We start from the raw sequence: 26,282 nt of genomic DNA, 5'->3' as shown, positions 1-26,282 counted from the left end.
AACGTGATAACCTGCAATCTCCAGCACTGCAAACACCTTCTCCTTTGATGTCCCCCCACTCACGTCCCGGCAACAAAGCCGACCAATTACAAATGAGCTAATTAACTAAATTGTTGATGGAGCATGAAGAGTTCATTTCACTCCGTTAGCTGCGCCATGACAACACCGCATGGCTATACGGATTGCCATTAGCTTCTGCCGCTCAACGCCAGCCCATCATCCACTCATGTAGCCGTGGAGATGCACGGTCATTTCTGAGCGACGCCTATGATGAGCTGACAGGCGCCTTCGGGAAATCTGATTCACCATCCGTTTTGTGGATGTACAGATAAGTGCGTGAACTGAGCTATGAAAGCTTTTTAAATTAAAAAAGTAACAAGTAAGCATCTAATAAGCTTTAAAAAAGAGAGACATATAAAGGGAAAATAGTTTTAGGAAAACTGAAATGAATATAAATGTACTTATGGTCTCTTGATGATCACTTACTTCAAAAACTGCCCAAAGTCATCACAAATACTTTCACATCCTGGCCACTTGCACACTCCATGACCATAGAGGGAGTGTGATGCTCCGGTCTCTTCATGCAGCGAACTGAAAGAGAAATAATGAGCATTAAAAAATGTTGGAAAACATGCCGGTGGTACCTTTCAGGATATTATAATCAAAAGTTGGATCAAACCAGCTCAATTTGGTGGACTTGATGCTCATAAAAGCTGAAAAAATACACACTCTCCCTCGACATCACGCCACCTTGTGATTATTGATCCAGAGGATTACTGAGGAGACACGAGTGTGTTAAAAAACACAGAGCCCGGCCAAGTAAAATCGCCCGTCAACATTTTTTCCACAGACTTTCACCTTGTAAAGCCATTACGGACAACTTGTGTAAATAGCAGAAAAACCGGCCCCTGCACTTTAAGTTTCACCAGGAGATTCATTTGCGGTGAAACGGGCGTTTTTAAGGACACAACCTGTTGTGAAAAGACAGTGCGGTAAGTTACGACCGCCAGTTCTAATGGCGCTGAGGGACTAATGTGTGAAAGTGAGGCTAAGCAGACCAGCACGGCACGCGTTTGTGTGCGGCACACGCTCAAACACACACAAACCTCACCGGCTGTTTTACCTTGCCTTTATCGATCCAGCACATCTTAGAAAGCAGCTGGCTCTGACAACACAACACACTCCGTGATTACGAACGACTGTGGACCCGAGAGACTCCGCCAACACACGAGAAAAGAGTCTAACCTATTTCTTAAATTATTTCCCTGTCTCTCTCTCTCTGCTTTTTCCTTTTTCTTCTCTGCCTCTAAAGATATCTCTCTCAAGAAAGGGTTTTCTGTGAAGACGCTACATACTTGAAACCAATTACACAACACATCCACCCCCAGTGAAGTCAGCGGCTGTTGCTATGTACTAACATATGGCCGCTACAGACTGAATAATACATGGAGAAATATGCGAATCTATGTCTTACAGCAGCCGCGGAGCGTATAAAAGGGACGTCGCGCATATAAACGCTCAGGAAATGCCACACCGGCATAGTGTATTCTATTTACATGACAAGCCGTGCCAGCAAAGCAATTTCAAAAGAAAAGCGAGGTATTAAATACTTAATGTACAGTGAGGTGAGCTGTGTGTTCCTGCCACTGAAAGTTGCACCTCCATGCGTTTGATATACCGGAAGGCGCTGCGTTCAATAGTGTGCTGTCTCGGGGGAGATTTCGTCTCATTTCAACTGTTATCCAGACGTTAATAAACTATTGATGAGCAAACAAACAAAAACACACAGCCCTCTCCCTGCAGGAATGAGCATTTTCCTTTTGCAAATGGGGACAAACAGATCGACTGTTCTTTTCGTTTTCCGTGTCGCACATGAAAAGTAGTTTAAATGGCTGCTTGGTTTGTGTTTGTTAACATGCCTTTTGTGTTCATGTTCACACAAGACCCTTTATAGGGAGGTTTGTGATCACATATCTCTGAAAAGGGATTTGGAGTTTGCGTCGAGCGAAACAGAGAAGAGGCTTTTATCCAAAGTTGTTTTTACATGGCTAATCCAGCTGGATCTCAAGGAGCCAATGGTGATCGGGTAAGCGGAAGCTTTGGCATGCATGTGTGTGTTAAAGTACCTCTCTCTCCGGTTGTTGAGGGCCGGGGACTGGCCGTTGGAGATGCCGTGATGGGTGATGGGCGGCGAAGCTTTGGGGTTGCTGGTGGAGGTAGTGGACGAGTTGTTGGTGGTGCTCAGGTCCAGGCCGCTGTGTTTTAGCCCATTATCCTCCATGGCGTGGCTACTAGTGACGTCTTTCCAAAGTTGCTGGAGTTCGGCGGGGCTCAGACCAGCTGCAAGAGAGTCAAACAGATTTACAGACATCATCACGAAACTGTCATCATGAGCTCCCATCTCCCATTTCCAAACAAGCTAGGTAAACCTGTTCTGCTCTGCTGAGAAACTTGAGCATCACACTTAAGCATCTGGAGATAAACCGGTGCGAGATCGACCCGGACACTCATCCCTCGCTTTGTTTCCGTGGTATCCGAAAGTGCAAAGCAACCAGGAACTCATCTGCACATGGTAATGCATTCATAAACAAGCCTCTGTGTGCAGAATCAAATCATCATATAATCCCTTGGATGATAAAATGACTATTCCGCTTCGTGTTGCCCCAGCTATACTCCAATTAAGAGCCATTTTCAAACTATTGTCATCCAGCGCCATTTCGATAAACACAGTAGCACCAGGTGTTTGTTCCAGGAAAAAAGCAAATGGCAACAGCTCGTCTTCCTCAGAGCTCTGAGCTCGCACTGCGAGTCCGTAAACAACAACAACAGGCAAGGAGGGGAGGGAGAGAGAGAGAGAGAGAGAGAGAGAGAGAGAGAGAGGGGGAGTGAGGAAAACAACAAGCACACAGACACAGGCAAGAGAGAAAGAAAAAAACTGAAATGGCAAGGAAAATGCAGCAGGAAACAAAAAAGGGGAGTTTGAAAGAGGACGCGGACACACACGCACGCTCTCAGAGGATCACGTGAGGATGTTACCTGGCGGCAGAGTCTGTCCGGGGAGGGTGGGCTGTCCTGGGCCGGGGGGCACAGAGAGGAGGCCCTGCCTCTGCATGTTGAGCAGGTGCTGCTGCTGCTGCAGTTGCTGCATTTGCAAGAGCTGCTGCTGAAAGACCAGCTGCTGTGCTGCCAACTGCTGCTGCTGCTGCTGTTGCTATAGTGAGAGAGAGAGAGAGAGATAGATAGAGCGAGTGAGCATATACACGCAAAACACTAATCACACACATGGACGAGAAAGTGTGTTCGGCTATACATGCGGCCCAAGTGAAACCTAGCCGCCTTGTTCCCGTCGCCTGTTTGCATGGATCTGTGTGTGAGATGCGGGTGGGAGGGTGTGCGAAGCCCCCTCCTTTCACCATTGATAGTTAATTGTCTTGCATTTCTAATGGTCCATTACAGCTTATGGGGCCACAGGGAGGGGGTGACGGAGGGAGGGAAGCTGAGAGAGATTTACAGCACCCCCCCCATCCCCTCCGAGCTCTGTTTACCGCCAGTCGAGCCTCTTGCATAAGCTGACGAAGACAACAACAAAAACAACAACAACAGCAGCAGCAGCAGCGGCGGCGGAAACCACAGAAAAACAATGCAGCGCTTCAGTGATCAAAGCACAGCAACTGTGCTTGAAATCTTTCCATAGATAAAAATAAATCTGTAAAATCAGGTAAACGCTGATGTTTACCTGCGAACAAAAAGGATTAGCAAAATCACAGTGAACAAAACAGGCATATAAAACGCTTCTTGTGTAAAATGTTACACATGACAAAAAAACACTTCAAAGCAAAGCATTTCATTTAGTGAAATCAAATCGAAAGTCATAATATTTACAGTAAAGATTTTCGGACATTGGATACATCATCTATAAAAATTTTGCATAAACTGTCACATAATGTGGATATAAACTTAAATACATACATATATATATATATATATATATATATATATATATATATATATATATATATATATATATACATTCATGTTACAAAATAATTACTAAGGAAAAATTGTACAATAATTATCTAATAACCAATAAACTTATTTATTCATGAAACAACAGATCAAATGTGTGTTAAATTGTTTGCAAAAGCATTAAAAACCCAATGTAAACAGAGTTTACACTTTTACACCAAAATGTGTTCTCATATTTCATAAATCAGGCATAATTTTATGTTGTACTAGTTTATAATAGTGTTTTATGTAAATTGTCATGTATGCAAAATCATTGCGCTAAATGTTTCTTTATGTGATGAAACGACAAGACACCTTTCTTTAGTCTTGGCTGTTCGGAAATCTGTAGTAGTTGCATTTCCATGTCGTACAGACTCAATTTATTAGTTGTTTTTTAGGAGGTCTGGCTTAAAAATGACTGAAGTTTGCTTCTGTGGACAAAGTCTCCAGAGGTCCATTAGCAAACTGAGAGCTAGTTTCTGCTGAGACCCTGTTAGCTCTCTCTCTCTCTCTCTACCATCCACTTTCCCTTTCCTCTTCTCCTGTCAGAATACATTACAACCTACTCAGTGACAAGAAAGCAAAGACCCCCATTACAGGAGGAAAGTTAAACTTCCAATTTTTGCTTGGAATTACACTAGCGGTAGGACTGAGCAGACTCCAGAGGAAGACCTTCAGTCAAGAACGGTGAGGAAGACCTCACTCCTTTAGTTTAGGGATGAGAGAGCAAGAGAAAGAGAGGCAAAACTTGTGATGCGCTCACTGGAAAACAGACTGCATAATGGAGTGAGCCGTGTGGATTGGCCCCGCCGTCTCGTGAGAAATAAGGGAGCAATTTCTATTCCATATTTGATGGCGGGGGCCTGAAAAAAAATCTATTCGCAAATCCAAACAGAAACAAAGCCTTCGGGAGGTCAGCCTTGCTTTCTGTAGGCCCTGCATAATGGCTTGCTTGAAGACAGACAATGGTAGAAGGTGCTAGTTGAAGAGACTGCTGGGGGTTGGGGATGTTTCCCGTCCACGATACCTAGCTGATCAATTTAACTGCTTCCACACGTTTTGTTTGGATTGCCGCCCCCCTCTTTGGCGCGCTTCGCTTTTTGATGCCTGCTCCTGCGTGTCAGCAACCCTCAGTCTCCTTCTGTCTGTCTGTCAGACGGATCCACGGTCTGCCTGTCAGTTTGATTTATGAGCTCGCTGCGGTCAAACTTTTCTGCTCGTCGGCCCAAACCTGCCGCGTTGGTTCATTAGTGAACGGACTCTGCACGGTACGCTAAAGCAGGCATTTTAGCGTCAGCGTAACTCTAAATTGCCGCCAAGGACAGAGTTGAGACACCTGACAAAATTGTCGGCCTAATTTTAGCTCTTTGGATCGTTTGGTAGCATTCAAAAGTTTCCCCTCTGGTAAAAGAGCGGAATGACAGCACAGACCGATTTACAAGTCCTGGTGGTTGGCGAATGCAAGGAAAAACATCACTTTGTCTCTTATACGCGTGTTTATATCGTACCTCTTTTGCTTGTTTTCCTGGGTGCTGTTGCTGCAAAAGCTGTAGATGGAGTTGTTCCTGTTGTTTCTTATAAAACTCTTGCAGGTGTTGCTGTGGAAAGATATGGAAAGTCTTTATTACAATGTGTGGAAAGAAACTTAATCCACATAAAAGTATAAATGCACAGAACAAATGCGGTAAAGCTATGCTAATTCATAACCAAAAACAACGATTGGTTAGGGGTTTAAAAAATGTGCCAAAATGTGACAGAATAACCAGTTGATATATATATGGCTTACAAATTTATCTAAATATCAATGCATTTCTCTTGTCCTAAAAAAGTTAAACTGCTTGGAGCAAATGCAGCTTCTAGAGCAAATGCCCAAACCTCTAGGCTACATCTGACAAAACAAAGCAGCTGTTGTATATGGCTTGATAATTTATATTTTACTTATTTCCCTTTTCTCACACAAGTATGGCCGTACCTCAAAGCAGAGCTACAACAGAACAAACAGATTCGTAGCCGACTCCAGGCTCCTGAGGCCGCACGACATGCCTGGATGTGCTTCTGCATGTCACATCATAAATAACATCTCTCTCCGGTCGAGACAAAGAGACCAGCACTTCCCCTCATCATGCGTCTCCATATGGACTTTTATGCGGCTGCACATTACCGCTAGAGGAACAATTAATCTTATTGCCTATATATTTTTTCCTCTCTGATGCCTTGACAGGCAGTGAAATTCTGAAATGAATGTGAAGCACTCAAAGGAGAGGATTCATCATTGTGAATTAATGCATTTAGCACACTTCTCCTCTTCTTCAGAGTGCTGTCCTCAGGAGCTCATCGTCAGAATACAGGAGCCAAGCTCTCCCGTCTCGTTCAGCGGGAGACGTCTTCAGCACCAGACGCTCGTCACCGTTTATACAGACCTAATTATAATCAAGGCTAACTGAGTTAATGGAGATGTTTTTAATGAAGAGCTCACTAAGAGAGTTAAAAAAAAAAACACTTTTGAAGATAGAATTTACTCTTGTCAGAGATGTGGTCTAGTTGTTAGCTCACCTGCTACGATATGATGTGGTGTTCATGCGGACAATCAAAGTTTGAACTGTGTTTTCTAGTCATTTCATGTCCTTACAATACTACGCCTGCTGAAAAAAAAAAAATCTAAACCTGGTTTGCTGGTCTTAGCTTGTTAAAAATAACCTCCCAGCCTGGGCAAGTTCTTTTTTTTTATAAACTGCCTGGTAAGGAAAGGAGGGGAGGTGAGACCAGGTAAGACCAGAAAACTGTTTAGGCTGGTTTGCAGTCACAAAAGACAACAAACATAGCATCTACAAATCTACTTAAGTCCACTGTAGCTAGCTAACATGTTGGTAGTATAACTCCAATGAGCTCAAACTGCTTCTGTTATGATCAAAAGAAAAACCTTTAGAAGAAGGAGTGAAGAATGTAGGAGAGCATGCTAATTTATGCTAAAGTTCGTTTTATCAGCCATTGCTGCAACAATAACAACAACGCAAAGCATCTTACAATATGGACACGTTAATGAACCAAACAACAAGTGAGAGCAAGCTTGTGTTTTTTGAAGTGTTCAAGTTCACGTACAACTAACTCTGACTTTCTTGTTTCTGTGCTCCATTTGTCCCCAAAAGACGTCCCCACTGAAAACAACTAATTACACGCCTGTCCATATTTGTTTCTCTGATCTAAGTATGTCAAGGACAGATGAGAGGATCTGTATGCTACCATTTCACAACGTGACTGCATGTGGGACAGTGAGTAAGAAGGTGTTTATGTGTGTTCACCTGCTGAAGCATGACTGCTTGTTGTTGTTGTAGGAGGGCTTGGAGCTGTTGGGGGGAAAGGACCTGCTGTTGAAGGATCTGCTGCATCTGTTGGGGTGTGATCACCTGTGGACTCATCATTGCCACAGATACTGGCACCTAAGAAAGACAGAGATGGAAAGAATGACACATTAGCCATGTCTCGTGGAAACCCTTCAACTGTAAAGTCATATGCGCTTCTCGAACTCTCTCGAAATGGTGCAAGTGCAGTATATGTAGTCATTTGGCAGTGCATGTGTACTTTCTTACTCTATATATTTTCTGTCAGCTACTCCCAATGGGAAAAGCACTGCGCTTTAAATAGAGGAGGACCTTAATTAGCTGAACCCTTCAACTCCCTCAGGCGATTTCTAGTGCTACAACACACAAGGCAGGCAGGAAGACGCACATCTCCAGAGCCGACTGTGGGTCGTAAGCGGACACATGGCCTGTTGAGGAGCAGCTAAGCTAAGTAGCATGGATTCAGGCTGCCGAGGGTTTGAAGCTTTGAAAAGTCTGTGAGAAACTCCTGATTGAAGCTGAGCTGCTGTGAAGTATTCTGTTTTACAGAGGTGAGGGGAATTACCAGTTGCCTCTCGCTGCGCATTGAAGTTTCCAAGTTGCACGCTTGGAAGAAAGCAGCCAGAGGCACAAGTCTTCCACGAGATGTCATTTTTAAAAATTCATGTCATTTTTTAAATGATAAGAATCATTAAAATACCAGCTGTCAAACTGTGCGAGAGAACTTTTTCGGCTAAAAAAACAAAACAAAAGAAAATATTTTCACAGCCCAGCATTGAAATAAAGCAAGCAAGTTTTCTGGAAACACGCAACATTTACATTAATTTAGCTCGATTCTTTGCTTGTGTCTAAAACTGCACAATGAACAGAATAAAAATAATTGCCAGACAAATGCTTTTTGAGAAAGACAGAAACAATTTTCCCCTCCTTTTTTTTTTTCTGGACGCTGCACCTGTCTACAGCTGGCTCTTCAGGGCATTCTTTGTACTTTATGAAGCATGCTGCATGTTGCATCGTCCAACAGAGCAGCTTCGACAGATGCTGTCTATCATCAAGACAGCCGAGCCTTCGGCGTCATGACAGGTAAACATCTCTATTGTTGGGGCTTCTGAGCTTGAGAAAAAGCAGCGAGGCTCCATTAGACGTCGCGAGGGGTCCGAGCGACTCCTCGCGCCGGCTAATCAAGACCGCTTGATTGCTTTCCGTACGTCTGAGCTCTCAGGGCCTTGACACGTCCTTGTTTTAGTCTCCTGGCTCGGCCCAGCTCAGGTTCCCCTCTTTGATTAGCAGAGACATTTGCATGGTCACTACACATTTTTCATTTTAGAAGTCATTATGCATTAGCGCTCCTGAGCGCCGAGCTTGACTAATCCTGATGAACTGAGTAGCGGAGCTGAAGGTCACACTCCATCCCCACTCATATTCATATTCAAACAAATCCAAGCACCATTCTTCATTAGACTGGCCCCAAAACTCAACGAGCACCACCACGGAGGGAAGCGCACACACAAATACACTTTCTTTCTTTCCGTCTGTCTTTCTTTGGGGAGAAAAGGTGTGATGAGGGATGAGGTATTGGAAGAAAAAAAAAAAAAAAAAAACAAAGGAACAAAGCAACAAAGTCACAAATTAAACAGCTGCATGTAATTATGCAAATGTATGCTTACACCTTCAATGTTATTAAACCTTAAGACACATTTGTGATGTGTAATTACCCCCAGGTTCAGCCAGGGTTCTGCGCCGGCCTAAATGACAATATAAAGACCAAAGCATGAAAATACGAGAGGAGATGTTCTCATTACGCCCATTATTTGTATATTTAAATGAGCTGCGGACTGAATAACGAACGATCACCTCGTCTGCACCGTGGCTAGGCGAGTACAATAAACATGTAAATTTCAGAACAATTCGCTAAGTTTATTTATCGACCAAAGCTGACTGCATGTTGTATTTTCGCCTTGAACTTGCCAAAGAGAGACTCGAAATGACAAAGGCAACGAGAAATTAAATGAAATAAGGATATGCCCCTCAGCCTCTCATTAGCTTTTTAGCAGATCGACGGATGATACACATCTTCATTTCATCGCTTTTCCAAACAAAAAAAAAAAAAAAAAAAAACGAGACAAAGTTGAAGTTTCGGCCCACTCACTTCCGAGTCGCGCACAATGCTAATTCCAGCATTTAACGTCAGCGTTTTCTGCATGATATATTAGAGCTTGAAAGATGAAAGCAGATAAGTAATTGCTCTCCTGGTTCTTATTCTTCACTGACAACCCATAAATTTAATTTTACACACACGTTCATTTACATTTTCGAGTATATGACATGATAATTGGCGGAATATAACACCTCCATTCCGCTGGATACTGCGGGGGGCGATGATTGACAAGCTGGGTGAATTGAAAGGAACAGAGGCTGAATTGCTTCTCCCCGAAATGATTTCGCCAAAGACGGGGCATAATTAATGAGCGTTTGCCAAAGGGTCGAGCCGTAAACAGTCACAGACAATGGGTCTTTTCCCTTGCAGGATGCCAGATGAAGAATACGACTGTAAGAGGCAATGATGCAACCCAATGAGTGCTAGAAAACCTCACAGATAATGGCATTCTTCACGATTCAAAGCATCAACTTCAATCGTCTGCACTTGAAGCACTTGTGCTGTGAGAAAATTTACTTACAGACCATCAACTGACATCTGTTTCTCAGTCTCCTTTTAAACAACAAGCATGCCCAAAAATGGCAATCCACGGAGCTTTGATTTCTATTGGAAAACTACAAATACAAGCTGATCTCCACTGACCTGCTCTTTAGAGCCAAGAGGCTTAGCACCTGAGAGAGAGTAGAACAAATAGCTTTAAATTGGTCAGTGATGAGAAAACATCAGTGGCCCTCCCGAAGAACGAGCAAATCATTACAGGGGTCTCGCTTTGCCAAAATGGTTCTTATTGGTCAACTCCACACCATAAGAAATAAAAATGCAAGACTTGAGCCTTCAAAACACAAAAAAATGTCCAATTGGTGTATTTCCAGCAACAATGGCTGAAAGAGTGGTGTTAAATAATTATGATTAATATAAATGCAAACTAGTCAATTTGTGCTGAACGTGCTGAATCGTGGGGCCACTTTACAGAATCCCTTGCCAGAGATACTCATGTTCACCCATTTTTCTCGTTCTCAAGAAAAGGGACTTTTCTTGGACTTTGGAAAGAATCCTGACCTTTCCACTTAGGTAAAACCAGGATTGCTAATTCAGTCAGTAATTAATGGTTTCACAGTCAAGGGTTTATTGATAGAGTTGTTTTACTTGGACCACCATTATGCACACTCACTGATTTGTGAGCCATTGACAAGATAAACACATACTTACGCTAACCTAAACCTACAGCACGCTAGCATACATACACACATACTCACACAGTGATCGTTTGGATTAAAAGATCAATGCGGATGCTCTCTGGGATCGGAGGTAAGTAGATTACAGGAATGTTTTCCTGAATCAATTTATTTTACAGTTCAGCTAAACAGTATAGGAAGTGTAATGCACTTCAAATGATGATGAGTGGATGTGACCTCTGTTAGAGCTAACAGGGATGCAATGGATCTTCCTCACATCTTCCTTTTGTCAATGCAGGGAGGGATCAAATGCATACTACAGGAAGTTAAGCCTAATGTGCTTTCCAAAGGGAACTACGAGAGGAAGAGTAGAGCTTGTGCTATAAAACCGCTCAAAGAAAATCAACCAAATGTGATCTTCAAGAGTTTGCAAGATAAGAACGAAGTCTACACGAGTCTGAAAGTTGTCTTCCTTTGTTTTCCTCAAATATGTTTCTTACCATATCTGAAATGGAGCATCGTGTGGCATTTACAGGGAAATCTGTCTCTCTTGCTCACTCCGCATCACCCCCCTCCTCTTCCCGCTCTTGAAAGCTTTGTGATGTCGCAGGTAATAGGGAGTCTGTTGGATCGCTCTCCTCGTCAAGTGACACGCAGTAAATTACACAAGCTTCAAGCAGCTTGCTGAATTATAGTTCATCACTTGGAAAGACTTCCCACCACCGGGCTACACGTATCAGATCTGCCAGTTAGGATCCAATTAACACCCTGGCCAGAGTAATCAGACTGCATGTGTAAGGGCTGCTGGAACTGGTTTATTACTCCCATGCATCTTCTGTCAGAAGGTACAGTTGTTGCTTCTACATCAAAGCGGTGCCATGGCACTATTTTTTTTCCCCACTCCCACCGTTCCACTGGTTCTTGCCTAAGGGTTGTGCTTCAACTTCCTTTGCATTGCAATGTGAGCCCCTGCAAACCGAATCCCTTGCAATTTACAGGAGCTGCCCACTAGTTCAGGTATCCGGGGTAAAGAAGGTTGCTTTCCTGGTTACTAAAGATCACAAATCTGCAAATACAGTTTTTCCCTCCTCCTTCGTTTTTGGGTGGCTGAACTTTGTTGGAATTTAAACTGAATTGGTCATACCTTGCAGAAAGATGAAATGGAATTTTAACTGGAATGCTCAGGATGTGTATTCTAGGCAATCTAAACACAAACTTCTACCAAAGAGGCCTACAAACTTTCAAACATCAAAGCTGTTTAAACTTTTATCAAAACATTTCATCAAGACTTTTAACTTATTTCCTGCACCAGTTTTGTAGTCTCTTTCGGTTGTCTCTTTGTAGTCCCTTCATTGTTCATTGTTTCTGCTTGACTGTCTCACCAGTTATGTCTTGTTTTCTTGTTACCCTCATTAACCCAGCCTATATAAATATCACTTGTGTTTCCTATGTTTCTAGTATGTTTTTTTGGATTCTTTCTTACATAAAAAAATTGGAATTCATGTTTTGCGACCTTAATTCAAACTCAAATCCAATCAATTAAAATGGAATCGAAAAGGCCTTCCAAATTCTCGTTTGAATGGTGCACAACAATACTGTTGGGTGAACGCTGATACTAATCAATGTTAATATGAGGGCACGAGTCTCCTTTTATAAATTCTGCCGGCTTTGTGCACGGTTCCAGTTGGTGGCCTGAGTAGATGAATTTTAAGGAACATGGCGCAGGAGTCTGACGCTCAGATGAGCTGTGCGTCGCTGACCTTTAAATCGGCGACACTCTGAGGATGGCTCACTGCTCAGGAAGTGATTGGGTTGAGCTATCTGCTACTTCTTTCTCGTCTTGGAATATGCGCGAGCAACGAGCCGCTCAGCCATCCTTCCCAATCGCAGGCACAAGGAAGCCTCCGGAAGGATGTTTGGTTGTGAAAAAGTTCTATTAGCAAAGCCAGTTGGGTTTAAAACGAACAAAAAAAGGTCAAAGTATTGGCTGTATGTTTCTGTCAAGGACGCAAAGGCTGTAGAGTGTACTGTAGTCGCACGCTAGTGAGCTGAAATTGCTTTGTTTGGTTATTTGACCTTGTTAATGCTGAGATATCACTCTCTGAGCCCACACCGCTAACAGGTCAAAGGTCAACTCTACCTCTTTAAACACCTTCCTGACACCTAGACAGCTGTATTATATCACCACAACAGCCCGTTGTAACACTCCCAACATGCCTCTGTTTGTTCAGCATCCTCCTGTTAGCTTCTAACCGCTGTTTAGTCAGTATTAAGTATCGCTAACATGTGTTTTCACACTGTTAAATGCCCATCTTGCCATCAGGACGAGGTGCCTCGGTGGAACAGAGTCAAACAAACAAACCGGCATGTAGCTTATAGTTGGAGAATGGCAGCTGGGCTGATTGGGAGGGCAGAAGACACAATTGCCAGTCACGCAAGCTTTCTGTAATCCCCTTTCCCTTTCGTCCTCTCGCTTTTTATTTGTGTTTTAAATGTCAGTGTATAAAACGCGCAGGAGATATTGCCACTCAGAGGGAGAGGAGGTACGATGCGAGAGGACTGTTGTGTGCCTTGGGAAATCCTTGTAAGCAGCATGGAGAAGGCACAAGGATTTACGGGGAAGAAATAGGTGTTTATTGACTTCTCCTCTGGGCTTACGGGGTAATAATAGACCTGTCACATTACGCAAATGTGGAAAAGCGGCTTCTGAGCGCGTCAAAAGCGTGAGATGAAGCGCTGGATAGAATTAGTCAGCCGACAGGCTTTAGACACTAATACAAGTAATTAAAACCGTGAGCTGCAGCACTTAGATGCTCGTGCAGTAAATAATTTATACGCCATGATCTATGGATCACTTTCCCTGCCTTTCCTGGACAGGGAAAGGGGCGGATTCATCAGTGTCAGGGAACGAGCAGGCGTTTACTTTTTTATGTAAATAAGTCATTTTTCAAAATGCTTGTTACTTGGCATGTCTAAGTACACGCACATGATCTCAATTGAGTTTTTGTAAGCATTTAAAAAGCATAGCTATCAAAAAGATATTTAAATTAATATTCCATTGAGGTGAATAGAACCAAGGTGAATGGTTTCAATAGTACATCCACAAGATGAGAACAAGATGTGTTAACATGATTTTAATGTGAAAAACTGCTTTCTAACCTGTGTAAATTTTACAACTGTTGCTATGACAATGTACCTTCATAAACCCTAAAATAACTGTAAAAATGAAGATTTAAACAACTTTAGAGCTCAAATAATACACAAGTTTTAACAGAAGAATTGCTTCTCTCAAATTATAAGCTTCAGAATTTGCCCCACTCATTTCTATCGTGTGTACCTCACCGTCATCTTAATTTTTAAAAAAACGTTTTTTAAAGGAAAAGAAGAGATTATTCAAATTTTGTGGCAATCACTTAAATGGGTAAATAAACACAGAAAACACAGAATATTCCTTTAAACATAGTTTTTGGGGAAATAAAGGTTAGCTAGACATTTAGACATTCAAAACAGCACTGAATAAGTTAATAAAGAAAAGAATCGACAGCATTGATTAACTACAGCCTGAAGACAGCACTCAACAAGCCCTGATTCATATTGATTCATATGGCTAACATGAGGCAAGGATGGCATAAGCAAATGTAAATATTCAATATTTACTATCCTCTGGTGTTATTAGAGTCAGGGGCTCGGTCATGGGCCACCAGTTATCACAGACCTTCCTCATCCAATATCACTCGGCTTCCTCAGGAAGTATCGCACGGCAATTTGCAGTCACGCTGTGTGCCGGGAATCCATTCTCTGAGTATACAGACGGCTGCGAAACTACAATAGATACACGAAAGCGCATCCACCTAAGCTTTGCTTTACAACTAATATCTTTGCACAGAAGCCGAAAAATAATAAAACAAAAGGAAAAACTTTTCCAAATACAAAAAGCCATTATTTGCCTAAACCGGCCTGATTATATTAAAAATGAAAGGCACCGAATCTTTAACTTCTGCATAATTAGATACACAAGGGTGTGACTCTTAGAGAAGGTGTCGCCATTGTTATACTCTGTGAAAATATTAACGACGAGGGTTAGCGCCAATTTTCCCTTCCTTTAATTAAATGCACGGGGTACTAATGAGGTAAACCACTGCTAGCTGATAGCACTTATTAGCAGGGAGGAGGGCGTGCTCTCCCTCGCACTTAATTTAAACCTAAAAATACGGAGCCTGGCAGATGTCAAGCGCTTACATAATTCGAGGCGGCGCGTTTGTATTGTGGGGATGTGAGAGAAATAACACATCGGCACTCAGCGGGTAAGTAAACAGGTCTGGTAATAGGGGATGCGACGTGCACGACGCTGCTGTGACCTTTACCAAATCACTGACAATAGCGATGTGGCGCAGCTGGAATCAATAATGGCAAATTATCTTGGAGGGGTACAAATGACAGCTAGTTAGGATATGCAATGCTACAGGAAGCCAGAAACAGTTGCTATTTTGTTTCTGTGGAACTTTATTTTTAATAATAAAAATGAAAGTTTCAAAAAGCTTTGTTAACCATGTTTAATTTCGACTTTGTGAGATCTACAGTGCGGATCTTACAACTTAAGTGAATGGACCCCGTCTATAAATGTTAAAACGTACTTTTCCACCACAAAACATTGATTTTATAGTGAGAAACTGATTAATAACAGCTTTTGAGTAAAGGTTATATGAAAAAAAAAACATTGTTGCCGTGATAATATAACTCAAAAAGGATTATTTTTATTTTTTTAAACAGCTTTATAGCACAAATACTACATTTTAACAGAAATGGTCTCACTAACTTCCATATTAAATGCCTCACTGCAACCTTGATTTTTTCTTTTTCTTTTTTTTTTTTAAGACAACAAGGAACAAGTCAATATTATTTTTTGTATTAATCAAGAATTTGAAACAAATGCTGTCAGTTGAGCACAGAATATTCCTTTAATATGTCAATATCTTTTGATAATAGAGATTTCAAGGTTGCCCGACAGATGAACTGAGGTAATGCAGTTGTAGACAACAGAAAGGTTTCAGGTGTGAGGTATTTTGTTTGGTTTCTTTTGGAGAAGGGCAGGCCTGACAGGTTGAAATTTTACTGACAGCTCCAGAATTACATTGCCAAATCAAACAGAGTAGCTGGAACAGAGGAAATCTTTTCCAGAGCGCCATGTATTATGGATGGACTTAAGAGATTAGCGAGGAACTGCTCACCTGCAACGGACGCTGTTTGTCGTTGTTCTTTGGAGATTTCAGGCCACTGCCTGGTTGCTGTAGGAGTAATTGCCTTGCTGCTTGTAGGGCCTGCAAAGACAAGAAAAGAGAAAAAGAGACGCAAAATTAGTTTTTTTTTCCCCCATCCTTCTTCCTCCCCTTCAACTCCGGCACACTCAAATATCAAACACTGTGAAAGGTGACATCAACCCCGCGCATTCCATCCACTACACTATTCATTGTTGTTGATGAGCCATGAAGCGTCTCTCAGATATACATTTTTCATGATAATCCACGAAGCCGTGATGAAAGATAAATACAGTTTGTCTAGCACCTCTGAAGAGCACGAGGGAAAAAAAACACACAGAGAGTGTCAGTGGTATTGACCTGTCTAGTGTGTGCTCAGCTGAAATACCCACTTCTCTGCAAATTACCGGCCCATTTGCATATTCATAATATCAATTTGAAGTAGAGGCAGGCGATGTGAAGTGTTCCTAGAAGCTGTAATTAAAGTTGACAAAATCAACATCAGATTACCTCAGGAGTGAATTAACAAGGAGCTGAGCATTAGCCGGGCCCCTGAGCACAGGGGTGACGCCGGCCCTTCGCTGCCAAATCACTCAAGATACCTACTTCTCCAATGTCATACAACAATACAAGAATAGTTGGTTGCTAAGGCAAGCATCATTCTTGGTGTTAGGGGTTAATTATTAAACTTGAATGTAACTCATCCCGTTATGCTTTTTTCAGCACTAATGCTGACACCGATTATTACAGATTAAGTACACCAATAACAGATATTTAAAATCTTTTATAACAGATATTTTAAATTACTTATATATATATATATATATATATATATATATATATATATATATATATATATATATATATATATATATATATATTGTGATACCTTTACGGTTTTTGTTTATAGGGGGATCAAATAAATGAATGGTAAGAACATGGGTGAAGAAACAGATTTAAATTGTACAAGTGAATCCTCCATGACCAATAAGCAACCACCCAGACAACCCTATCAACCCCTTAGAGATGTCCTAGCCACTAGATCAATTCTCAGACAGCACCTCCCAAAGCAATAGCATCAGTGCTAACAACAGCCTTCCAACTCCTAAACATCCACTCCTTTTTCTTCAGAAAATGTAAACATGTTTTTTGCATTATCTATTTAAAAACATATTACAGTATATGTGTGATGGCAGGTAGGTTGAAATGATGTACCTTACAGTGTTCCTCATGTATCTACAGGAATACTGATACGCGCCTTCAAAGGAAAGCAACACTTTCCAGACTTCCTGGAGTTGTATGTCGACCGTAGACAGAAGTGAACAACGACTCTGTGAACACAGCCACAGACGGCCTCAGCGCCCCGACACAAGGAGAAAGCAACACAATAAATAAAGCAATATAAACAACACAATAACTTCACAGGTGTTTCATCTGTCTGGGAAGAGGAGAGCGAAGGTCGAGGGGTGCGAGGGAGAAAAAAAAAAAAAACCTCCTTCAGATAAAGAGTGACACTTCTTCCAGCAGAATCAAGGGCTTGTTTTATTTCCTGGTGCTTGCCAGTATCCATGACAACAGCTGCCTTGACAGGATGTGCATATGGCACTGCTCTGCCAGCTGGTGAGAACAATGTTTGAACTAGTACATTGAGATGCTGAGCAAACAGGGGGAGAGAAAGAGAGAGAGAGAGAGAGAGAAAGAGAGAGAGAGAGATAGGGGGAAAAGTTGCCACGTCTTAACCCGCTGGGAAGGCAGCCATCCCCCTGATCAATTATGAAGAGACAGGGTGAGGAGCTGCCACTGTCTGTCTGGCTGTGCGGTGAGGAGCCAGGCTCTCCGAGCTCCTGGTAAACAAACACAACACAGTGGCGCTGGGTCCTAACAGCATCGATCTGTCTCCTCTGATGCACACACACACACAGAGCCGCTGTCTGATACTTCAGGGGACACCAGGATGTGGAGGAGAAATGGACTACTTCAAATCAGTTCCCTGTCCTGTCCTGTCTTTGAACGAAGCAAACAGACAACAACCCGAGTCCTGTGCTTTGAATGTGGCATACTTGTCTAACTGGATACATTTTTGGGGGAGAAGACAAGGTTTCACATTTTGCAAACTAATAATTTTAGTCAATTTCAATCAACTTTAATTTTCACTTATTGCTGAAAAGTGACAACAAAAGCTCCAGAATCAGATAAATGTGATGTTTATGAATTGGCTGTCAGTTCAGTCTGTAGATTGAATAAAGAGTTTTGTGCGTTTATGGCTGCTTTGGTCTTCTGATCACAGTTTTATGTAAAGAACAGACTGAAACGGAAAACTATGAAGAATCTTCTGGGCCACTTTTTTATTATAACAAAGGTGAATGTGAACTGGAAAGCTGCAAAGTGACAATAAAAGTTCCAGAACCACATATGTCCAATTTGAACGAATCAATTAGACTAAATTTGTAAACAGGTTCAAAATTGTTCATGAATCTACTTAAATTTCATCCTGTTCGTTACACAAACTTGGATCCAGTTTTTGTATGTAATGAGTCAAACGAAATGCTAAACCATCACCCGGATGTGAAGAGCTGGACTACTTCAAATCACTTCCCTGTTCTGTCCTGTTCTTTCCGAACCAAACGGACAACAACTAGAGAATTACAGTTTGCATAGGGGTTTATGTTCTGCAAACTAATCAGGTAGTATACCAAGAAAGTTTCTGAAAATAACCCTGCCTTATTTTTCCGTTCTAAACGATGCATTTATTGATTAGTTATGGTGCTCGTAGTACTTTCAGATGCATGAGTGAGTTATAAGTACCCTCGCCAAGTCATTATCGGCAGGGCCGCGTGGATAAGATTGTAAATTGTGGAAGATTTCACGCCCATCCAAGCGGTGATTGTGATTGTGTGGCTTTAGTGGTCGGTTAATGGCTTTAGCACAACAATTAACAGGAGGAAATGTTTATCCGCACCCCGATCGATACAGACTCGCTGTCCTCTGATGAATAAAAGGACAAAGTCAAAGAAGTCATCCAATACACGGTAGAGGTCAGGAGAGTGGCGCTTCCCACAACACACGGTCGGAGACATTTAATGGCTTTGCCAATACGAACGTGAACGCTTGGAAGGGGGGAATGTAATCAACTCCACTTTGCATATTAGAGGAACATTTGTTTAGACCAGTTAAAGGGATAGTCTCCCAAAAATCATGGGATTATTTACTTCCACATCCTCATTCCAAACTCATTTTGTTTTCAGTGAAACTAATTTGCAAGACTACTCAAATGTGAATGAAAACCACTAAACTGCTATAAAAAAGTGACAATAAAAGTTCTAGATTCAGATAACTCTAATTTGAATTAATCGTTCAGACCAATAGAATGTCTCCAAATAAAATGAATAGCTGTTAAAAATTTAAATCTGTTATTTACATAAAACCATAAAGCAAAAAATGCAGACTCCAAATGTCTCTTTATTCTTGTGTACAGGACAGGCTAAACAGACAGCCCATTCATAACCAAATGAATCATATTCACTGAATCGATTCACAAACCAGTCTATAAGATTCATTTGAATTGGACTGATCTGGGGCTATCTATCATAAAGCTTTCCAAACAAGCCAGGCTTATTTCAGTTTGTATGCCTTTTTTTGAACCAAATCAAATGACATTAAGTCAGATTCACAGAAGTTTAGTATTATTTGTTAAGTTGTTTTGTAAAACAGGCCCCAGGTTCTTGAATTCAGTGATCTGAATACTATGGTAAACAGTCCACAATTCTGCATAATTTAGCAACTGAGCAATTAAAGAACAATAAGCCACACAAACTGTATGGGCTACTATAATGACGTTTTTTTTTGCCATTGTGGAGTCTCAGTCCTCATTCACAATCATTATATGGACGAGTGACCAGAACAAAAAAAAAAAATCTCCTTTTGTGTTCTACGAATGAAAGAAAGTCATAAAGGATTGAAATAATGGGCTGAGGGTGAGTAAATGACGACAGAACTTTCACTTTTTGGCTGAACTATTCCTTTAATGTCTCCAGCAGAATTGTTCATCTGTCCTTGTCCTGTAATGCTGCAAAAACATTCCTTATTACTGACAACACCACGTTATACAGCTGATTTTCACCCTTGTGCGAAAATACCCAGAATGCAACACAAAAGCATATTAGGTGCTTTCCAGATTCAACAAAAGCAAAGCAACCACTGAAGTTTTGCTGGACGCCTGAAAGCTGCTTGCTTTGCTTTGCTTTTCTTCGTCCTATAAGTTTTGTTGCTGTGCAGAAGAAATGCGGGCTGCCATCCATTAATGCACACATTGTATAAACAGCACAATGCATCACATTCCTCAGAGCTAGGAGCTCAAGGAGAACTCGGGCTGGAGCGTAAATAACAAGGCACTCAGGAACATATTTGATGTTGATATCTATCTCTAAGGACTGGGAGGGGGAGAAAGAAAAAAAAAAAAAGAACAGAAAGAAACAAACTTGCACATTCAGTACAATGAAGCGCACATGGAAGACACGCGCACAAACACATGATTGCGAGGGCTTCGCAATCCTTATGAAAATACGATTCTGCCCAAATGGATCAGCTGTAATTGGTTTCAGATAGCGAGGTCGAGGGGGAAAGGCGATACCGGTCACTATTATTCGAAACGGGGGGAAGAAACATGAATGTTTACACAGGCGTTCCTCAGCTACGCTAATAGCCTAGTGAAGCTCACCGGAGAGAAAAAGAGACAGGCGAAAGAAACATATGTCAACTCTCTCACCCCTTTCACCAGGCAGTCTGTGTTTAGACTTAACACAGGGGTAATGAGGAATACATCGCAACGTTCCCAGCGCTAAAACAAGCATGAAAAGCATTAGCAGCCAGTCGCAGCTTGGCACATCATTACAAACGCATCCTCGTTCCCCAGGATCAGCACTTGAACTAAGCTTTTAGAGTCACAACTGTGACCAAACGCATTACGAGACAAACAAATGTTACAGTGAAAAACCAGCTAAGGGAAGCAGGTTTGTTTGAGAAGGAAACATGGTGGATTAATCTGGATTGTTGAGAATATTTGTCCACGAGGGTTGGGTGTTTTAGCAAATGTCTTTAATTCAATCATAGTTGGGTTTTTTTGGAGACACAAGGCTTACCAGAACAACTGTAGATTAGAATAGCACACGCGTTTCGTTGGAGGTTTTGTGCTTCAGAAGATCTCAGGGCCTGTAGTCGCAGAGGGCACGTCAACCCTCGGCTTATGGAAAACATTCACAACAAGACAGAGATAGAGCGAGAAAGCGAGAGAGCACAACCCTTATCAAGCCGACAGGAGTCGGCTGCCACGAAAAACAAAGGACAAACAGTTTAAGCTGAACAAACAAACAGAGCTGATTGGCCGGTGGTCTGCGCGGCCTGTGCAAAGATAGGGCCCCACTCTCGACAGCAAAATATTGACACCATATCTGTTATGTAAGTGTGTTTAGGACATAGGGGTCTGATGAGGGGCCAGGCCACTCATGAATAGAAAGCGTCGCTCCAAGCACGGATTTCATAAACAAGACGTGCGCTGAGGACATAACAGCCCCGCAGCGGCCCTATGTTGGGCGCCACATGCACGTCAGTGTGAATGACAGCTGAGCACGCAAAAGGTCCGTTTGGACACACAATGGCAGTAGGTCAGTCTGTGGACAATGTCCCAACCTCTGTTGTGAGGAGGCTGACTGACACAAGGGCAGAACAGACCGCCTTTTATCAAAGGTCATCCATAGCTGTGATCTGTGTTAGCGCTCCAGTCGACAGTGAACCAGGGCTTATCGGGGAAGCTGGTCGGCCTTGTTGAGCTCCAAAGACTGAGGCTTCATTTGGCTTTATGGAGACAAACAAAGTTCAAACTAGCAACGTGGAAATGTTAAATATGGACTGAATTTTGTTTTGTGTGAAAGCTCTTAATAGCATCAAAATCAGACCCTCTCAGGTGGCAAGGCAAGCAGCAGATGATTAAGCTGTTACATTTTCAAATAAGTAACAAGCTACCAGAACAAATAACAACTAAATTATTCCCACAAATAAAAATAATATCAATTATATTATTTTATTCATGTGCTTTCAACAAAAACTATGTTTAATAATAATAATAATGACTTGAATTATACTATAAAGTATTTTTGATAAAAAAGTACTTTTAAATTATAATAATACATTAATAAAACATTATATACCTAAGTTCTATAAATAAATAAATACTAATTATTAAATAAATAATTTATTTAAATGAATACCAAGTAATATATAACAAATTAATACATTACTACAATTATACATTAAAGTAACACTCCACTTTTTTTTGGAAATAGGCTCACTGTCCAACTCCACCAGAGTTTTACTGTTTTTGAATCTATTCAGCTGATCTGCGGGTGTGGCGATAGCACTCTTAGCATAGCTTAGCATAGATCATTAAATCCAATTAGACCAGTAGCATCAAGTTTAAAAAGACACGCTCCCAGTGCAAGCAAGAGGGTCTGGCTGTTCTCAGGAGCTGCATGATATCACTGCGCCTGAATCCTACTCTGAAATGCCTAATAGTGCCTAGTAATTTCAGCGCAACTTTTCATTTTCCGCCAGTCTTAGTACATGATATAACTACAGAAGTGTCAAGTTTTAAATAGGAAAAATATTGAAACTCTGGTAAGTTTTGATTACCTGCTGTATTTTTTACCTGCAAGTTGCATGACCTTTTATTTTGTTGCTTGTTTTTTCTTCCTTTTTTTGGCTAGGGAAAACTCTGTCTATCCACCTATATATGCATACGTAACAAATAACTGACTTTGACTTTCTGAGTTTAGTTCTTAAAAGGACTCAAGTGGGAAAAAAAGCCCAAGACACAACATGTCCAGTAAGTACGAGCCGCATTCTCACAGCATCCACACCAGCAGCCGACACAAATAAAAAAAATGAGGAGAGGAGAGCAAGCGAGACGGAGAAAGAGAGAGAGAGAGAGAGATCTCAGTTATTGTGGATACAGACACAGAGTGTTTTTCCTCAGCCAAACGCCATACTCCACAGACAAGAGAAAAGGATGTGGGAATAATGAGTGTTTTTATGTATGACTCAATAAATCAGCGGTGTGTGCAGCTCGCGGGCCGGTCCGTGGAGACGCTCCTCAGCTGCAGGGCCAAGCGCGAGCTAACCGGCAGAACAATGGGCTTCTGTGAGCTGCGCTCTCTCTTTTTCTCCTTTCATTCCTTCTCCAGCTTTTTCCTCTCAATCTCTCGTACGCAGTTCCCGTCTTTCCTCGCTCCGCGCCTCACATCTCCGTCTCCCTCGCTCGCTTCTTGTTTATTGATTTTCTAGATTAAGGATCCCATGGAGAGGGATTGTAACACACAACCATAAAATTATTTTGGGGTGTGCTTATTTGCCTTCCCTTGCATCTATTTGGCCTGTGTCTGTAGACAATTATGCTTCCCCAGCCCAGTCTCAGGTGCTAATAATGAAGGACAAATAGAATCATATGTGTAAACTTCCCCTTCTGATGAAAATTTATATTAACTTTCTGCCACTGTAAACACAGAGGCATAGCTCAGCCCTCCCTGGTGAATTCGAGATGAATTCGCTCATTTCTACCCCAGAAAGCCGGGCATTTACAGGAGGGAGAGAGAGAAAACAGAGATCTGCTTCATTGTGTAACCTCACACTTATTTTTTCAAGTGCGAGGAGACAAAACACAAGTCTGTCCGGCCCATCAGGGTGAGTGTGTATGAGCAGACAACAGCAATGTGTGCCTGTGTGTCTGTGTGTGTGTGTGTGTGTGTGTGTGAGTGCATGGCCCTCGTTGAGGAAACAGTGCCAGCAATAACAGGCCAAACAGAGTCGGCTTCCACCGTTCACTGCAACCACAAACATTCATACGCTTCCCGGCTCCTGCAGACACCGTTATGGATGGTTCTCCCAAATCCATGCTGCACTTTTGCACTGGACCACGTATAATAGTTTACAGTATCGCCAGCAACCTGTGGAGGGAATTAGATGGCAGGGGCCCCCGTACTGAAAACAACATCTGTATCCCATAGAAATCCAGAAACGTATTGCGAAGAGAGAGAGAGGAAAATTATTTCTTCTCTAATTACAAAGATGAGCATCGCTATTGCTGTAGCTTAGAGTGATTAGAACGATCCCTAACCCTAGTTTTAAACTCTAAGCTTGTTGAAGAAAGGTGAGCTATTCAACAATAAGGATTTATATAGTTTATACATTTCTATTTCTGAAGTATTTTGATGTATTATCTAATTGTATTTAAAAAAAAAAGTAAAATGCTAAAATATTTAAAGAGCATTTATTAAAATATATTTCACACATACAACAAGCTTTCTTTTTGAGAGAAGCTTGCAATAATATTTGAAAAGCAAAAAACTGAAGCTTATTGAGCACAGCTACTTCTTTTGGATTATAAAAAACATTTGTGGCTCTTTACAGTTTGCACAGTAACTACTTTTTATTTAGAAAAAACATTTTATTTTGTGTCGTCTAAATCTAATGCGTGCTTAAACGTCAAAGAGGCATCACAGTTCAGTTCTAAAAACCAAGCACCTCTCCCCCTGTATCTCTCTGGGAGCTCAGACATTGTTTCTCCACATCTCTATCTGGCTCCTTTACTTATGAAATTCGATCTCTCCCTGCTTCTCAACAGCAGGCTTTGGTAAAGCCCTTGCTTTCAACTGCTGTATATCATCTGGGTTTAGATAAGGTGACTCTACTGGGCCTTTTATCTGCCTTTCTTACAGAGGCACGACCAAGAAAGGAGACTGCTTTTCACTTATACCCTCAACACGTGCCAGCAAGTGCAGGTCAACGAAGGAAATAAAGGAAGAGCAAAGCGGCGAACGAGTCCTCACTTCCTAGCATGCGCTTGACGCACTTCGCTTCTTTTTCAAGTGATTATGATCCATCTCTTTTTCGCAGTTCCACGCCACTGAAAGTCACACGGTCGGAGGAATACCTCTTTATAAATGTTGCATTGAGGGGCGAGAGAGAGCGCACGCCACACTTCATTTAGAGAGAGGCCGGAGGAAAAAAGAAGGAAAAGAATAGCGCGGAGCCTTTGTCAGGCCAAGCGAATGGACTTGTTCGCATAGTGTTTGTTGACAAGAACTTATTAAGAGGCTCAGACAGCAGAGTACACAGCTAGAGGCAAAGAGCAGACTCTGTGCGGAAGGGGAAAGAAACGCCAATCTCTCAGTCCCATTGACAAAAGAAGTGTTTGTGCAGGGTCTCAACAGCAATACACACGGCCGCGATGAAAAATAAACGGCACGGGTCTCATGCCGAAACACACACACACACATGTACTTCAGGAAGGGAAGTTCTAAAAAAATGTAAATGCATTTTCTTTTACACTTCTTCAAAAGGTTCTTCGAGGTGATGCAAACTTTGAGAAACATTCAGTCAAAGGTTCTTTAAAGAACCGTCTCTTTCTTACCCTTTTATGATCTAAAGAACTTTCTTTCGCCACAAATAACCTTTTGTGAAACAGAAATGTTCTTCAGATGTTTTTGTCAGGGGCTTTATGAAACCATTTATACACAAAGATTTTTCTATGGCATAATGAAACAACTTTATTTTTTTAAGAGTGTAAGCATCAGTATTAGGTATCAGTAGCTTCACCTAAAGGTATGAGATATAGCCTCATTTAGGTAATCATATATATATACCTCATCACTCTCTTGGCAGCACTCTAAAAGTCAATAGTATGTGTCTGAGTGTGTATGTGTGGTCCACATCAAGCTCTTACACTGTTACCCACAAGGTCAACTGGCCTCTTTGTAACCTTCACTGTAAAGCACAAACCCTTGATTACCATGCAGCTAACCACAGACGGCACGTTGTGGAACAATAAGCGGTTTCCTCTCCAGCTGGAAAATGCGTGCTGAAGGAAGCTCAAAAATGGTGCTCCGACATTATCGCTTTTCAGTAGCGCAGGAAAAATGATCGCCACAAAATGGAATCGGGTTACAAGAGCACGAGCCACTCCAGGTGAAGACAAACTATTGTTTTCAGTCCATTTACCTGAGTGTTCAACTGTCATTAACTTGCGGTGGGCCTGTAGTCCATTCAGCCCGGGTGATGGATCTTCCCAGCCCATCTCAATGAGCGTCGGGCTGCGCCGCAGATCAGCAGAGTTAATAGTGTTACATCTAGCTGGTGGTGGGCCAATGCATCTCCGTCAATCCTCCCCGCTGACGGAGCGCTGGGGCCCCGGGCCCTCCCGGCTACGTGTGCCAGCGATCTGTGGCGTTTGTCTTGTGAATATTCCAATTACAGTGCATGCCTGACCTTTTGAGTGAGCTGAGCTGGGGTAGAGTTATCTTCC

At 41.9% G+C, this 26,282-nt stretch overlaps 1 protein-coding gene across 3 annotated transcripts in view; it reads right to left on the bottom strand.

Annotated features, from left to right (window-relative positions):
- The window catches only part of foxp2 (forkhead box P2), a 96,556-nt gene that overhangs the window by 22,582 nt on the left and 47,692 nt on the right, over positions 1–26,282 (bottom strand). For all 3 annotated transcript variants that reach the window (XM_043237879.1, XM_043237878.1, XM_043237880.1), the window contains 6 exons: positions 15,905–15,994; positions 7,305–7,442; positions 5,514–5,603; positions 3,037–3,211; positions 2,127–2,340; positions 487–591 (listed from right to left, as the gene is read on the bottom strand). In XM_043237879.1, coding sequence (XP_043093814.1) covers positions 487–591; positions 2,127–2,340; positions 3,037–3,211; positions 5,514–5,603; positions 7,305–7,442; positions 15,905–15,994 — 812 coding nt within the window. The remainder of the gene's footprint in view (positions 1–486; positions 592–2,126; positions 2,341–3,036; positions 3,212–5,513; positions 5,604–7,304; positions 7,443–15,904; positions 15,995–26,282) is intronic.

Source organism: Puntigrus tetrazona, chromosome 4 (genome assembly GCF_018831695.1).
Source record: "Puntigrus tetrazona isolate hp1 chromosome 4, ASM1883169v1, whole genome shotgun sequence".
NCBI lineage: Eukaryota > Metazoa > Chordata > Actinopteri > Cypriniformes > Cyprinidae > Puntigrus > Puntigrus tetrazona.
Note: the sequence above shows the minus strand (reverse complement) of the source record. Positions and strands in the feature narration are given on the sequence as shown.